General features: G+C 41.5%; 2 protein-coding genes and 1 non-coding gene across 3 annotated transcripts; all 3 read left to right on the top strand.

The window, feature by feature from the left end:
- Window positions 1–5252: 5252 nt before the first annotated feature.
- On the top strand, window positions 5253–5359 carry LOC141681527 (small nucleolar RNA R71). The gene has a single exon (XR_012558956.1). It is a non-coding gene; the product is annotated as a small nucleolar RNA R71 (small nucleolar RNA).
- Window positions 5360–11801: 6442 nt separating this feature from the next.
- LOC141679877 (uncharacterized) lies at window positions 11802–12314 on the top strand. The gene has a single exon (XM_074486249.1). The coding sequence runs from the start codon at window positions 11802–11804 to the stop codon at window positions 12312–12314; it is 513 nt and encodes a 170-aa protein (XP_074342350.1).
- Window positions 12315–14038: 1724 nt separating this feature from the next.
- Window positions 14039–14641, top strand: LOC141679876 (uncharacterized). Its single transcript, XM_074486248.1, has one exon. It carries the CDS (start codon window positions 14039–14041, stop codon window positions 14639–14641), a length of 603 nt encoding a protein of 200 aa, XP_074342349.1.
- The last annotated feature ends 124 nt before the right edge of the window (window positions 14642–14765 follow it).

The following is a 14765-nucleotide window of genomic DNA, read 5'->3' as shown; positions in this document are numbered from 1 at the left end:
AACTGATTTTTGATGTTTGTGAGAGGGTTTAAGTGTAGGAAGTTTTGTGGGAGATATGTAGGATAGGTGTATGTATATATAGGGTGTGGATTAGATTAGGGTTTGGGAATTAAGGGTTAAAATGATGGGGTAGTGGGAACAAATCGTGGGTTTACGGGCTAAAACTATTTTTGTGTTTTTGTTTTTTTGTTTTTTTTTTTTTCTGAACTGTAAAAAAAAATTCTGATACTCGACCCCTGAGCGGTCGCTCAGCAAGGCTGAGCGGGCGCTCAGCTTGCTGTGCGGTCGCTCAGCAAAGCTGAGCGGGCGCTCAGCTTGCTGCGCGGTCGCTCAGCAAAGCTGAGCGGGCGCTCAGGGGGTCACTGGAAATTTTTTTTTTTTTTCAGCCCCTGTTTTCTGATTTTTTTGTGTTTTTGGATAGGTTATTAACTTCTAAGGGTTCCTGTAACAACAATTCATGGGTTGCCTCCCACGCAGCGCTTCTTTTTCGTCATTAGCTTGACGTTTCGTACCCTTCTCAAGTAGTCAACAAAATGGCACTAACCACTTCTCGGTTTGCCATGTCCCCATAGTACTGCTTTAACCGCTGACCGTTAACCTTGAATGCTTGGTCCGGATCATTCTCAAAAATTTCCACCGCTCCATGTGGAAACACAGTTTTGACAATAAAAGGTCTAGACCACCTTGATTTCAACTTCCCAGGAAAACGTCTGAGCCGAGAGTTGAATAAGAGAACTTGTTGCCCTGGCACAAATAACTTTGGATGTAGCTTCCTATCGTGCCACCTCTTCACCTTTTCCTTATACATTTTGTTATTTTCGTACGCTTGAAGTCGAAATTCATCAAGTTCATTAAGCTGAAGCATTCTTTTCTTACCAGCTGCATCTAAATCCAGGTTCAACTTCTTCAATGCCCAGTAGGCCTTATGCTCAAGCTCCGCAGGTAGATAACATCCCTTACCGTATACCAACTGAAACGGTGACATCCCAAGTGGAGTTTTGTATGCTGTTCTGTAAGCCCAAACAGCTTCATCGAGCTTTAAAGACCAATCCTTCCTTGACGGACAAACAACCTTCTCTAGAATGCGCTTTATCTCTCTGTTAGACACTTTCGCTTGACCATTTGTTTGCGGATGATAGGCAGTAGCTACTCGATGATTCACATTATAACGCTGCATCATAGAAGTGAACTTACGGTTACAAAAATGCGATCCTTCATCACTTATGATTACCCGAGGTGTTCCAAACCTTGTGAAAATTTGCTTATGAAGAAAATTTAGCACTGCCTTTGCATCATTTGTCGGTAAAGCTTTAACTTCGACCCATTTTGAGACATAATCGACTACCAGCAAGATGTACTGATTATTGCAAGACGAGATAAAAGGCCCCATGAAATCAATTCCCCACACATCAAAGACCTCGACTTCAAGCATCACATTTAATGGCATCTCATCCTTCCTTGACAAATTTCCCACTCTTTGGCAACGATCACACCTTAAAATAAAATGATGAGCATCCTTGAACAAAGTAGGCCAGAAAAAACCTGCTTGCAGAATACGAGCTGCCGTCTTCTCACCACCATAGTGTCCACCATAAACCGTGGAATGGCAGTCTCGTAATATCCCCTCCGTCTCACAGAACGGGATACATCTCCTGATGATCTGGTCAGCTCCCTGTCTAAACAAATATGGTTCATCCCACATATACCACTTCACCTCATGCAGAAACTTCTTCTTTTGAGCGGATGTCAAATTAGGAGGCACTATATTGCTGACGAGATAGTTTACAATATCTGCAAACCATGGTTCTTCCTCCTGAATTGCAAACAACTGCTCATCCGGAAAAGATTCATTGATTAACGTCCTATCTTGTGAAGTAGAATCGGGATTCTCCAACCTAGAGAGATGGTCAGCTACTTGATTCTTAGTACATTTTCTATCTTTGATCTCTAACTCAAATTCCTGAAGTAAAAGCACCCAACGAATGAGTCTCGGCTTCGAATCCTTCTTGGAAACCAGATAACGAATAGCTGCATGATCAGTGAATACTGTTACTTTCGTACCAAGCAGATAAGATCGAAATTTCTCAAAACCAAAGACTATAGCCAAAAGCTCCTTCTCAGTAGTGGTGTAGTTCAATTGGGCACCATTTAAAGTCTTACTCGCATAGTAGACCACATGGAAGAGATTTTTCTTGCGCTGTCCCAGAGCTGCACCTACCGCATAATCACTTGCATCACACATCATCTCAAACGGTTCTATCCAATCTGGTGCTGTAATAACTGGTGCAGTGATCAAACTCTTCTTGAGAGTCTCGAATGCTGCCAAACATTCATCATCAAATTTGAAAGGCACATCTTTCTCAAGCAAATTGCACAACGGCTTAGATATCTTTGAAAAGTCCTTGATGAATCGCCGATAAAAACCCGCATGACCAAGAAAACTACGGATTCCTTTCACAGAATTAGGTGGGGGAAGATTTTCAATGACTCCCACCTTGGCCTTGTCCACCTCCAGACCCTTGCTAGAGACCTTATGCCCAAGGATAATGCCTTCACGCACCATAAAATGACATTTCTCCCAATTGAGCACCAAATTAGTTTCCACGCATCTTTTGAGTACGGCGCGCAGATTATTCAAACATTCATCATATGAGTGTCCAAAGACGGAGAAGTCATCCATGAACACTTTAACGTTATTTCCAATTATGTCAGAGAATATAGCCATCATACATCTCTGAAAGGTGGCCGGGGCGCCACATAACCCAAACGAAACTCTGCGAAAAGCAAACGTGCCAAATGGACAAGTGAAGGTAGTCTTTTCCTGATCCTCTGGTGCAATACAAATCTGATTATACCCGGAATAACCATCCAGAAGACAAAAATACTCATGACCCGCCAATCTGTCAAGCATCTGATCAATAAATGGAAGAGGGAAGTGATCCTTCCTTGTGGCTTTGTTCAATTTTCTATAATCCATGCATACTCTCCATCCTGTAACTGTTCGAGTAGGGATGAGCTCATTCTTTTCATTTGCGACCATAGTGATACCTCCCTTCTTAGGTACACATTGTACGGGGCTCACCCACGAGCTGTCAGAAATAGGATAAATGATGCCTGCATCTAGCCATTTCAGAATTTCTTTCTTCACCACCTCCTTCATGATGAAATTCAGTCTTCGCTGTTGTTCCACAGTTGGCTTACTACCTTCCTCTAGCAGAATTTTATGCATACAATATGAAGGACTTATCCCCTTGATGTCTGATATGGTCCATCCTATAGCCGATTTGAATTCTCTCAAAATCCTTAAGAGCTTGTCTTCCTCACTACCTGAAAGGTCAGATGAAATAATAACAGGTAACGTAGATGAATCACCTAAAAAAGCATACCTCAAGTGCTCAGGTAATGGCTTGAGCTCCAAGGTAGGTGCTTCCTCTATTGATGGTTTGAGCTTCCCTTCAGCGTTCTTAAGGTCAGAAGTACCAAAAGATTCAAATGGTATGTCCAGCTTTCGCTTCCAGGGAGAAGCGTTCAGATATTGTAATTGCTCGTTGTTATCTTCATCATCGCTGTCAAAATCCCCCACTAAGGCCTTTTCCAATGCATCAGACATTAGCATGTGATCGAGTTCCGAAGTAACCGCAGAATCAATCACATCCAATTTTAAGCACTCCTCATCTTCTGTAGGGAATTTCATTGCCTTAAATACGTTAAAGGTCACATCCTGATCTTGGACCCGCATAGTAAGTTCCCCTTTTTGCACATCTATCAAGGTACGGCCAGTAGCCAAGAAAGGCCTTCCCAAGATTATGGGAATCTTCTTATCTTCCTCAAAATCCAGAATAACAAAATCTGCTGGAAAGAAGAGCTTATCCACCTTGACGAGCACATCCTCAACTATGCCCCTTGGGTAAGTAATGGAACGGTCAGCCAATTGTAGCGACATGTATGTGGGTTTTGGATCAGGCAGATCCAGCTCTTTAAAGATCGACAACGGCATCAGATTAATGCTTGCTCCCAAATCACAAAGTCACTTGTCAAAAGTCAGATTGCCAATGGTGCAAGGAATGGTGAAGCTTCGTGGATCTTTCAGTTTTGGTGGTAACTTTTGCTGCAAAACAGCGCTGCATTCTTCCATTAGAGCAACGGTTTCAAGGTCATCCAGTTTCACCTTCCTTGAAAGAATAGTCTTCATAAACTTCGCATAACTGGGCATTTGTTCCAGAGCCTCAGCGAAAGGTATATTGATGTGAAGTTTCTTGAACACCTCCAGAAACTTCCCGAACTGTCTATCCTGCTTTTGTTGCTGCAATCTCTTAGGAAAAGGTGGTGGAGGATAGAGCTGTTTCTCCCCTGTATTAGCCTCAGGCAGAGTGTGTTCAACAGTAGTCTTCCTTGGTTCCGCCGCTTTCTTCTTTTACTTAGATTCTTCACCTCTAATTTCAGCTTCTACGTCTTTTACCTTTTCAGCATCAGCTACTTTTCCAGACCTTAAGGTAATAGCCTTGACTTGCTCTTTAGCTTCCTTCCTGCCTGGTACTTCCGTGTCACTGGGAAGAGTGCCAGGTTGACGATTGAGCACTGCATTGGCTAATTGACCGATTTAATTTTCCAAGGTCTTGATAGAAACCGCCTGACTCTTGCACAACAGCTTAAGTTCCTCAAAATCAGCACTAGTAGGTGCAGCTGCACTTCCCTGTTGAGGATATGATTGCCTTGTAGCATACTGCTGTGGTTGCTGGAATCCAGGAGGGTTAAACTGTTTACTCACTCCTTGCTGATATGGTGGCTGAATAGCATTCTGATTATTCCCCCAGCTGAAATTTGGATGATTTATGTTGTTAGGATGATAGGTCGCTGGCACAGGCTGCTGTTGTCGCTGATAATTATTCACATACTGAACAGATTCGTTGACAAGAGAACACTGATCCGTAGCATGAGAACCTGCACAAAGCTCACAAACCATAGCTATTTGATTAACTCCATATGTAGCCAGAGAATCAACCTTCATTGATAGCGCTTGGAGCTGGGCTGCAATAGCGGTGGCTGCATCAACTTCCAGAATACCTGCTACCTTGCCTGACGTCATCCTCTGAGTTGGGTTTTGATGCTCATTTGCAGCCATCGTCTCTATAAGATTATACGCCTCAGTATAGCTTTTAGCCCATAAGGCGCCTCCAGCTGCTGCATCGAGCATGGACCGAGATTGGGCCCCCAAACCATTATAGAAACCTGTGATCACCATCCAATCCGGCATTCCATGATGTGGACATTTTCTCAACATTTCCTTGTAGCGTTCCCAAGCCTCGCACATAGATTCTGTAGGTTGCTGCGCAAACTGAGTAAGAGCACTCCTCATAGCAGCAGTCTTTGCCATCGGATAAAACTTCACCAGAAACTTTTGCGCAAGTTCTTGCCACGTAGTGATGGACCCAGCTGGTTCAGAATGTAACCATTCTTTAGCCTTGTCCCTCAGTGAGAATGGGAAAAGCCTCAACTTGATAGCCTCATCAGTCACGCCATTATACTTAAAAGTGCTGTAGATCTCGACAAAATTCCTTATGTGCATGTTGGGGTCTTCAGTTGCCGCTCCTCCAAAAGAAACAGAATTCTGCACCATCTGAATAGTGCCTGGCTTGATTTCAAAGGTGTTAGCTTGAATAGCCGGATGAAGGATGCTTGACTGAATGTCATCAATTTTAGGCTGAGAAAAATCCATAAGAGCTGGATCAGCTTGAACAATACGATCTCCCATGTTTTCTGGTTCTTTCTGCTCAGTTCCTGAATCCGAATCCTCAAAATCTAACTTCTCCGGAATATCAAGAACTTCGTCTGTATCCTCAGCTGTATCTAAAGTCCTCTTGCGAGCACGAGAACGAGTTTGCATAAACGCTTGCTAAAGTACCTGAAACACAACCGGAAAAAATAAGTAACTACTACGTCCTAATCACTGAGTCCTAATGACCAATGATGGTAAGTACATAAACTAAACAAATAAGCCGAGTCCCCGGCAGCGGCGCCAAAAACTTGTTAGGGCGAAAACACGCGCTAATATTCACGCAAGTATACGCGTTCGCAAGTAATATAGAATACTTTCTAGTTCGTTCCCTCAGAGACTCAGACTAAATTATTGTCTAATTAAACTCACTCACCAATGTATGATTACTTCTCAATGTTAAGATACTAACACTTAAAATTGTTGATTAAATATTAACTATAATTAACTACTTAATTAATCACTTAACTAACACTTCAATTTATCAATAATAAAACACTCATGAGATCACAACTTCATTATTACTTCCTTCTATAGCCATTGTTATTACCTTTAGCATGTGACAGTGATGATATTAATCGAATAACACGAAACTGATAAAAGCCAACTTTTATTGTACTAATACCATTCTACCAAGCATCCACAATTAAGATAGAAGTTGAATAGTCATCAATTATGTTGAGTTTCCATATGTCTACAGAAATTGACAACACAACGATTTAAGCACAAGTTATTCCTTTTGATTACATAGGGCAAATAAAACTGTTAGAGTTACCCACTAATCATGCACAACGTACATGAACCTATGCTAGCATGGCAAGTTCTAAATCTCAAGATCCACCGTCGCTTCACAAGAGATTAACACCCTATCTTATATGTTCGCGACGCACATAAGACGAATACGCACAACCAATACTAGATATCATACAATCATCACACACTAAAGTATTAAACAATTAACTAAAGAATTCCATAATAAATCCGTTGCAACCCCATGATCACGATTAGCCCACAATAGCACTTATCGTCATCATGGGTTCATATGAAATCATGATAAACAAACACAAGAAAATAATAACTAAACTAATTATATTAAAACAGAGTACGTCACAAGAGTAAATAAGTTCAAAGCAAGAAAACTAGCATCCAACGTTACAATGAAACAAGAATCACAAGAAGATATGCTCCCTCTTCGTTGCGGTGTGCTAAATCGGTCTTCTTCCTTATCTCCTTCGCTCCTTGCGTAAAAACACAATCTTCTTCAATCCACACTTGTGAAAACGTCTCAAATCTACTTATATAATAGTCCCATAAAACTCAGATTACATAGAAGTGGAAACCAAACAGAAGTAGAAGTCCTAAAATAATTTGTCTTTTTTCCCGACCCTGCGCGGCCGCTCAGCCTAGCTGAGCGGGCGCTCAGCTTGCTGCGCGGCCGCTCAGCAATGCTGAGCGGGCGCTCAGACCTCTACTGGAAAAATTCTGATTTTTCTCCGTTTCTTCGCCGTAATCTGCCCGTTTCTTTCCTCTCGCAATGGTGAACACATGCCAAGGCTTATTCTTGATGATTCCTCCCCCGAAATGCAACTAAAACCCTGAAATGCAAAAACACTAGAAAAATAATATAGAAAACACGCGCTAATATTCACGCAAGTATACGCGTTCGCAAGTAATATAGAATACTTTCTAGTTCGTTCCCTCAGAGACTCAGACTAAATTATTGTCTAATTAAACTCACTCACCAATGTATGATTACTTCTCAATGTTAAGATACTAACACTTAAAATTGTTGATTAAATATTAACTATAATTAACTACTTAATTAATCACTTAACTAACACTTCAATTTATCAATAATAAAACACTCATGAGATCACAACTTCATTATTACTTCCTTCTATAGCCATTGTTATTACCTTTAGCATGTGACAGTGATGATATTAATCGAATAACACGAAACTGATAAAAGCCAACTTTCATTGTACTAATACCATTCTACCAAGCATCCACAATTAAGATAGAAGTTGAATAGTCATCAATTATGTTGAGTTCCCATATATCTACAGAAATTGACAACACAACGATTTAAGCACAAGTTATTCCTTTTGATTACATAGGGCAAATAAAACTGTTAGAGTTACCCACTAATCATGCACAACGTACATGAACCTATGCTAGCATGGCAAGTTCTAAATCTCAAGATCCACCGTCGCTTCACAAGAGATTAACACCCTATCTTATATGTTCGCGACGCACATAAGACGAATACGCACAACCAATACTAGATATCATGCAATCATCACACACTAAAGTATTAAACAATTAACTAAAGAATTCCATAATAAATCCGTTGCAACCCCATGATCACGATTAGCCCACAATAACACTTATCGTCATCATGGGTTCATATGAAATCATGATGAACAAACACAAGAAAATAATAACTAAACTAATTATATTAAAACAGAGTACGTCACAAGAGTAAATAAGTTCAAAGCAAGAAAACTAGCATCCAACGTTACAACGAAACAAGAATCACAAGAAGATATGCTCCCTCTTCGTTGCGGTGTGCTAAATCGGTCTTCTTCCTTATCTCCTTCGCTCCTTGCGTAAAAACACAATGTTCTTCAATCCACACTTGTTAGGGCGAAAACACGCGCTAATATTCACGCAAGTATACGCGTTCGCAAGTAATATAGAATACTTTCTAGTTCGTTCCCTCAGAGACTCAGACTAAATTATTGTCTAATTAAACTCACTCACCAATGTATGATTACTTCTCAATGTTAAGATACTAACACTTAAAATTGTTGATTAAATATTAACTATAATTAACTACTTAATTAATCACTTAACTAACACTTCAATTTATCAATAATAAAACACTCATGAGATTACAACTTCATTATTACTTCCTTCTATAGCCATTGTTATTACCTTTAGCATGTGACAGTGATGATATTAATCGAATAACACGAAATTGATAAAAGCCAACTTTCATTGTACTAATACCATTCTACCAAGCATCCACAATTAAGATAGAAGTTGAATAGTCATCAATTATGTTGAGTTCCCATATGTCTACAGAAATTGACAACACAACGATTTAAGCACAAGTTATTCCTTTTGATTACATAGGGCAAATAAAACTGTTAGAGTTACCCACTAATCATGCACAACGTACATGAACCTATGCTAGCATGGCAAGTTCTAAATCTCAAGATCCACCGTCGCTTCACAAGAGATTAACACCCTATCTTATATGTTCGCGACGCACATAAGACGAATATGCACAACCAATACTAGATATCATGCAATCATCACACACTAAAGTATTAAACAATTAACTAAAGAATTCCATAATAAATCCGTTGCAACCCCATGATCACGATTAGCCCACAATAACACTTATCGTCATCATGGGTTCATATGAAATCATGATGAACAAACACAAGAAAATAATAACTAAACTAATTATATTAAAACAGAGTACGTCACAAGAGTAAATAAGTTCAAAGCAAGAAAACTAGCATCCAATGTTACAACGAAACAAGAATCACAAGAAGATATGCTCCCTCTTCGTTGCGGTGTGCTAAATCGGTCTTCTTCCTTATCTCCTTCGCTCCTTGCGTAAAAACACAATCTTCTTCAATCCACACTTGTGAAAAACGTCTCAAATCTACTTATATAATAGTCCCATAAAACTCAGATTACATAGAAGTGGAAACCAAACAGAAGTAGAAGTCCTAAAATAATTTGTCTTTTTTCCCGACCCTGCGCGGCCGCTCAGCTTGTGAAAATGTCTCAAATCTACTTATATAATAGTCCCATAAAACTCAGATTACATAGAACTGGAAACCAAACAGAAGTAGAAGTCCTAAAATAATTTGTCTTTTTTCCCGACCCTGCGCGGCCGCTCAGCCTAGCTGAGCGGGCGCTCAGCTTGCTGCGCGGCCGCTCAGCAATGCTGAGCGGGCGCTCAGACCTCTACTGGAAAAATTCTGATTTTTCTCCGTTTCTTCGCCGTAATCTGCCCGTTTCTTTCCTCTCGCAATGGTGAACACATGCCAAGGCTTATTCTTGATGATTCCTCCCCCGAAATGCAACTAAAACCCTGAAATGCATAAACACTAGAAAAACGCAACAAATACACAAAATACTTGATTTCAACACACCAATTTAAGCCATTTTAAGACGCTCTAAGTGGAATAAAATGCCACTTATCAAACACCGGCTGGAACAACCCAACCAATTTCGTCAGTGGTAGAGATACCCCTGCATTCAACCTATGCCTCCACCCAAGGAGGAACTCTTGGGGGAACAACCGAGGCACGGCCTCAAGGGACGAATACTCCTACTCTTCAAGGGACGAATCCCCAATTTCAGCAGTTACAAGCACCTGTGAATCCTCAACCCGTTGGGTATGAGTATTCAACAATTGTGACCACAAACCCCCCCTTACGGGATGCCATTATACCCAGAGATTGGAGGGAGTGGGCACTCCAATCGGAGTGAAGCACAAGGGCAGACGCCTCATTACATACGTGGTTTGGCTCCTATTCCGGAGGATCAAGAATTCTCAAGGCCTTATACTGAGAGAGACTCTGAATCTTCGGATGATGATGTGACTCCAAGAAGGAGGCGTGCTGGTAAAGAACCGATGCCTGATGCTAATCAGCGTCCCAGGAGCACCCGGGGGATGAATTTCCAAGAAGTACAAGAGAGGATCAGGGCTAACGAAGCTGAGATCTAAAGGCTAAAGCGCGATCTGGAGGCGCACCTGACCCCAAGACCCCCACTTCCTCCGAGGCGGAGAGATCCTCTTCCAATCATAGACCTGGATGGTCCAATACCAAGAAGTGTTGTTGTCCCAAGGGCTGATCAAAGTGATCTTCTGCCCTAGGAGATTCTGATGATCCAACTCCACCATTCACTGAAGAAATAATGAATGCCCACATCTCAAGGAAGTTTAAAATGCCCACCATTAAAGCATATGATGGTACTGAGATCCCGCTAACCATGTCAGGACATTCTCTAACGCACTGTTGTTGCAGCCCGTGAACGATGCTATTAAGTGTCGGGCCTTTCCCCAAACCCTGTCAGGAATGGCTCAAAGGTGGTACAGTCGTTTGCCACCGAATTCTATTGGGTCCTTCAAAGATCTAAGTCAAGATTTTATCAAGCAATTTATCAGTGGAATAGTGCATGAGAAAAGTTCAGCATCTCTCATGAACATTGTGCAAGGAGCAAATGAATTCTTGAGAGACTATTTGAACCGTTTCACAAAGGAGGCTTTGAAGGTTCCAGACCTCGATGACAAGGTAGCTATGATAGCGCTACAGCAAGGAACTAGAGATGAGTTTTTCAAGATGTCCATAGCCAAGCGCCCCCTGAAAGCATGTTACAGCTCCAAGATAGGGCCGTGAAGTATATAAGGTGGAGAAAAGTATGAGAAAGACGGTGGTGAACAACGAGCCCGCTGGTGGTAAGAAGTGGAAGACAGATCTGGAATATAATGCTAAGGACAAGTATCCTAGAACCGAGAAAGATGTTGATTAAACCCCAAGGAAGGGAGGACCTGGATAAAAGTTCACCGAATATGCTAAGCTGAATGCCCCTAGGAGCCAGATCTTAATGAAAATCAAGAGAGATAGGGATGTTCGTTGGCCCAAACCCTTGAAGGCTGATCCTGCTAAGCTAGATAAGTGCAAATATTGTAGATTTCACAAGAATGCTGGTCATGACACCGATGAGTGTAGACAACTGAAGGATGAAATTGAATTCCTTATTCGAAAAGGAAGGCTGAGCAAGTATACTGGAGATGGAGGAGATAAGAGTAATAATGGAAGAAGGATGATCGTAGAAAGGATCAGGATAATCAGGGGCGAAACCCCCAACCCAGGGGCCAGTGATAGAAACAATCTTTGGAGGACCTCAACCCCGAGGGCCAGTAATAAACACGATCTTTGATAGACCAACTGCTTCCAGATTATCTAAGAACTCAAGGAAAGCCTATACCAGAGAAGTCATGCACATAGTGGGGGAAGCTCTGAAAAGTGCAACCGGAGTGTCAATGACATTTGATGATTTTAACTTAGAGGGTGTCATATTTCCTCATGACGATTCCCTGGTCATAACACCAATAATAGGGAACATCCCGGTGAAGAGAGTCCTTGTAGACAATGGGGCATTGGTGGACATCTTACTCCATGATACCTTCATAAGGATGGGTTATAACGATTCTCAACTGACCCCAACTGATATGCCGATATATGGTTTCGCTGGATTCGAGTGCCCCAGGATAATTAAGTTGCCTTTGACTATAGGTCAGGAACCAAGACAAGCGACACAGATGTTGAACTTTGTAGTGATAAAGGCTGGATCAACTTACAATGCATTCATGGGAAGAACTGGAATACATGCTTTTAAAGTAGTCCCCTCCTCTTACCATTCGGTAATGAAGTTTCCCCACCATAAACGGGATTGGAGAAGAGAGAGGAGACCAGAAGATGGCAAGGAGTTTTTACGGGGCCTCCCTTAGGGTAGATGGTGCTGGAGGGAAGATTTTGCCTATTGAAGATCTGGATATTCGTAAGAATGATGAGAAATGAGGGAAGCCGGTAGAAGACCTGATTTCGGTCCCTTTGGCTCCTGAGGACCCCGAGAAGGTGACCTTTATTGGAGCATCTTTGGAGGAGCCTCTTAGAGGAAAGTTAGTGAAGTTCTTGCAAGAAAATAGTGATGTGTTTGCATGGTCAGCAGCTGATATGCCTGGTATAGACCCGAGACTGATCACCCACAAGTTAAATGTGGATCCCAATCGAAAGACCGTGAAACAAAATAAAAGGAGTTTTGCCCCTGAGAGGAAGGAAGCGATCAAGCAAGAAGTGGAGAAGCTCTTAGAGGCTGGTTTCATTAAAGAAATATAATGGTTAGCAAATCCTGTAATGGTAAATAAGGTTAATGGAAAATGGAGAATGTGTGTAGATTTCACGGATCTGAACGATCTGTGCCCGAAAGATTGTTTCCCGCTGACAAGGATAGATACATTGATAGATGCGACTGCTGATCATGAAATGCTAAGCTTTATGCATGGATTCAGTGGATACAGTCAAATCAAGATGCATAAGAATGACATCCCAAAGGTATCATTCAAAGGTTGATTTATTAGCACTTTAATTTTATGAGCTTGGAAGTAAGGACGCAACTTCCTTGAAGCCATCACTAGGGCTAAAGTAAACTTTTCAATAGTCGAATAACTCAACTCAGCTCCGTGCAGAATCATACTGACATAATATATGGGTTTCTGGACTTTAAGTTCCTCCTTAACCAATACGGTGCTCAAGGCATTCTCTGAAACGGCCAAATATAAGTATAAAGTTTCATTCAAGGATGGTTTGACCAACAACGGGGCTTGAACCATATAATTTTTCAATCCTTCAAACGTCTCCTGACTTTCCTCAGTACATGTGAATTTTTTTACTTTTTTCAAGGATTTGAAGAATGGCAAGCACTTGTCTCTGGATTTGGAGATGAATCGTCCTAAGGCAGCGACCCTTCTAGTAAGTTTTTGAACATCCTTAATAGACGGCGGAGGATCCATGGCCAAAATGGCTTTTATCTTATCAGGATTTGCTTCAATTCCCCTCTTGGAGACCATCAATCCCAAAAAATTTCCAGATCTCAATCCGAAAGCACACTTTGCAAGATTTAGCATCATTTTATGGTATCTCAAGACCTCAAAAGCTTCCCTCAAATGGGTTATGTGGTCAGTCTTCACCAGACTCTTGACTAACATGTCATCTACATGAACTTCCATAGTTTTGCCAATGAGATCTTTGAAAATCTTATTTACCAACCTTTGATAGGTAGCTCCTGCATTCATAAGACCAAACGCCATAACAAGATAACAAAAAACACCAAAGTCACAGTCCTAAAGCCAGTGGAAGGCTGATTAAATGGTCAATTGAGCTAGGAGAATTCGACATAAAATATAATCCACGAATGGCGATAAAAGCCCAGGCCTTGGCTGACTTCGTAGTTGAATGTACCATCCCCAACCAAGAAGTCGGGGGGCAGGAAAATACTGAACCTCGGGGTATGGAGAGAAAAGAGGATAATAAAGGATGATAGAACAAGGACAAGGAATTACGGGTTCTCTATTTTGATGGAGCATTAAAAATAAATTCAAGTGGAGCTGGGTTGGTTTTACAAAGCCCTAATGGTTTTCTGATCGAATATGCTATGAAGTTGGATTTCCCAACTATGAATAACGAAGCTGAATATGAAGCCTTGATAGTTGGGCTTGGCCTGGCGGGAACATTGAGGGTTAAGAACTTGAAAGTTTGTGGAGATTCGCAGCTTGTAATATCCCAAGTCAAGGGGGAATTCGAAGCAAGAGACGAAACCATGGTAAAATATGTACGCCTAGTGAGGGCTGTGATGACTCAGTTTGACGAGTGTTACGTTGAGCACATCCCAAGAGAGGAAAATGCTAAGGCAGATGCGTTGTCTAAGTTCGCTTCATCAGAGATAGAGAAAAGTTCAGGTAGTGTGTACTTTCGCGTTTTGAAAACACGAAGTATTTATGTTAAACTTGTTGCCCCTATAGGGTTGGGGGCGTCATGGATAGATTCCATCAAAGCCTATATTCAGACCGGTTGGCTCCCGAATGATGTAACTGAAGCGCGAAAGTTGGCCATGCGAGCACTGAGATACTCCTTGATCAATGGAATTTTATACAAGAGGTCTTATATGGTTCCTTACTTAAGATGTCTTGGGCCTAATGAGGCACGTTTGGCTCTTGAAGAAGTTCACGAGGGCATTTATGGTCAACACTTGGGGGCAGAGCTTTGGCACACAAGATAACTCATTTAGGCTTTTATTGGCCAGAGATGATGGTCGATGCCAAAGAATATGTGAAGAAGTGTGATCATTGTCAGAAATATGCACCGGTTGTTCGACAACCCCCTGAGATGCTGACTTCCTTCAA

The sequence above is a fragment of the Apium graveolens genome, chromosome 8 (genome assembly GCF_009905375.1).
Source record: "Apium graveolens cultivar Ventura chromosome 8, ASM990537v1, whole genome shotgun sequence".
Lineage (NCBI taxonomy): Eukaryota > Viridiplantae > Streptophyta > Magnoliopsida > Apiales > Apiaceae > Apium > Apium graveolens.
This window is presented reverse-complemented; position numbering and strand designations above follow the sequence as displayed.

Excerpts from the sequence above, each read along its gene's own strand:
- LOC141679877 (XM_074486249.1), top strand. The coding sequence starts at position 11,802 with ATGCACATAGTGGGGGAAGCTCTGAAAAGTGCAACCGGAGTGTCAATG.
- LOC141679876 (XM_074486248.1), top strand. The coding sequence starts at position 14,039 with ATGAATAACGAAGCTGAATATGAAGCCTTGATAGTTGGGCTTGGCCTG.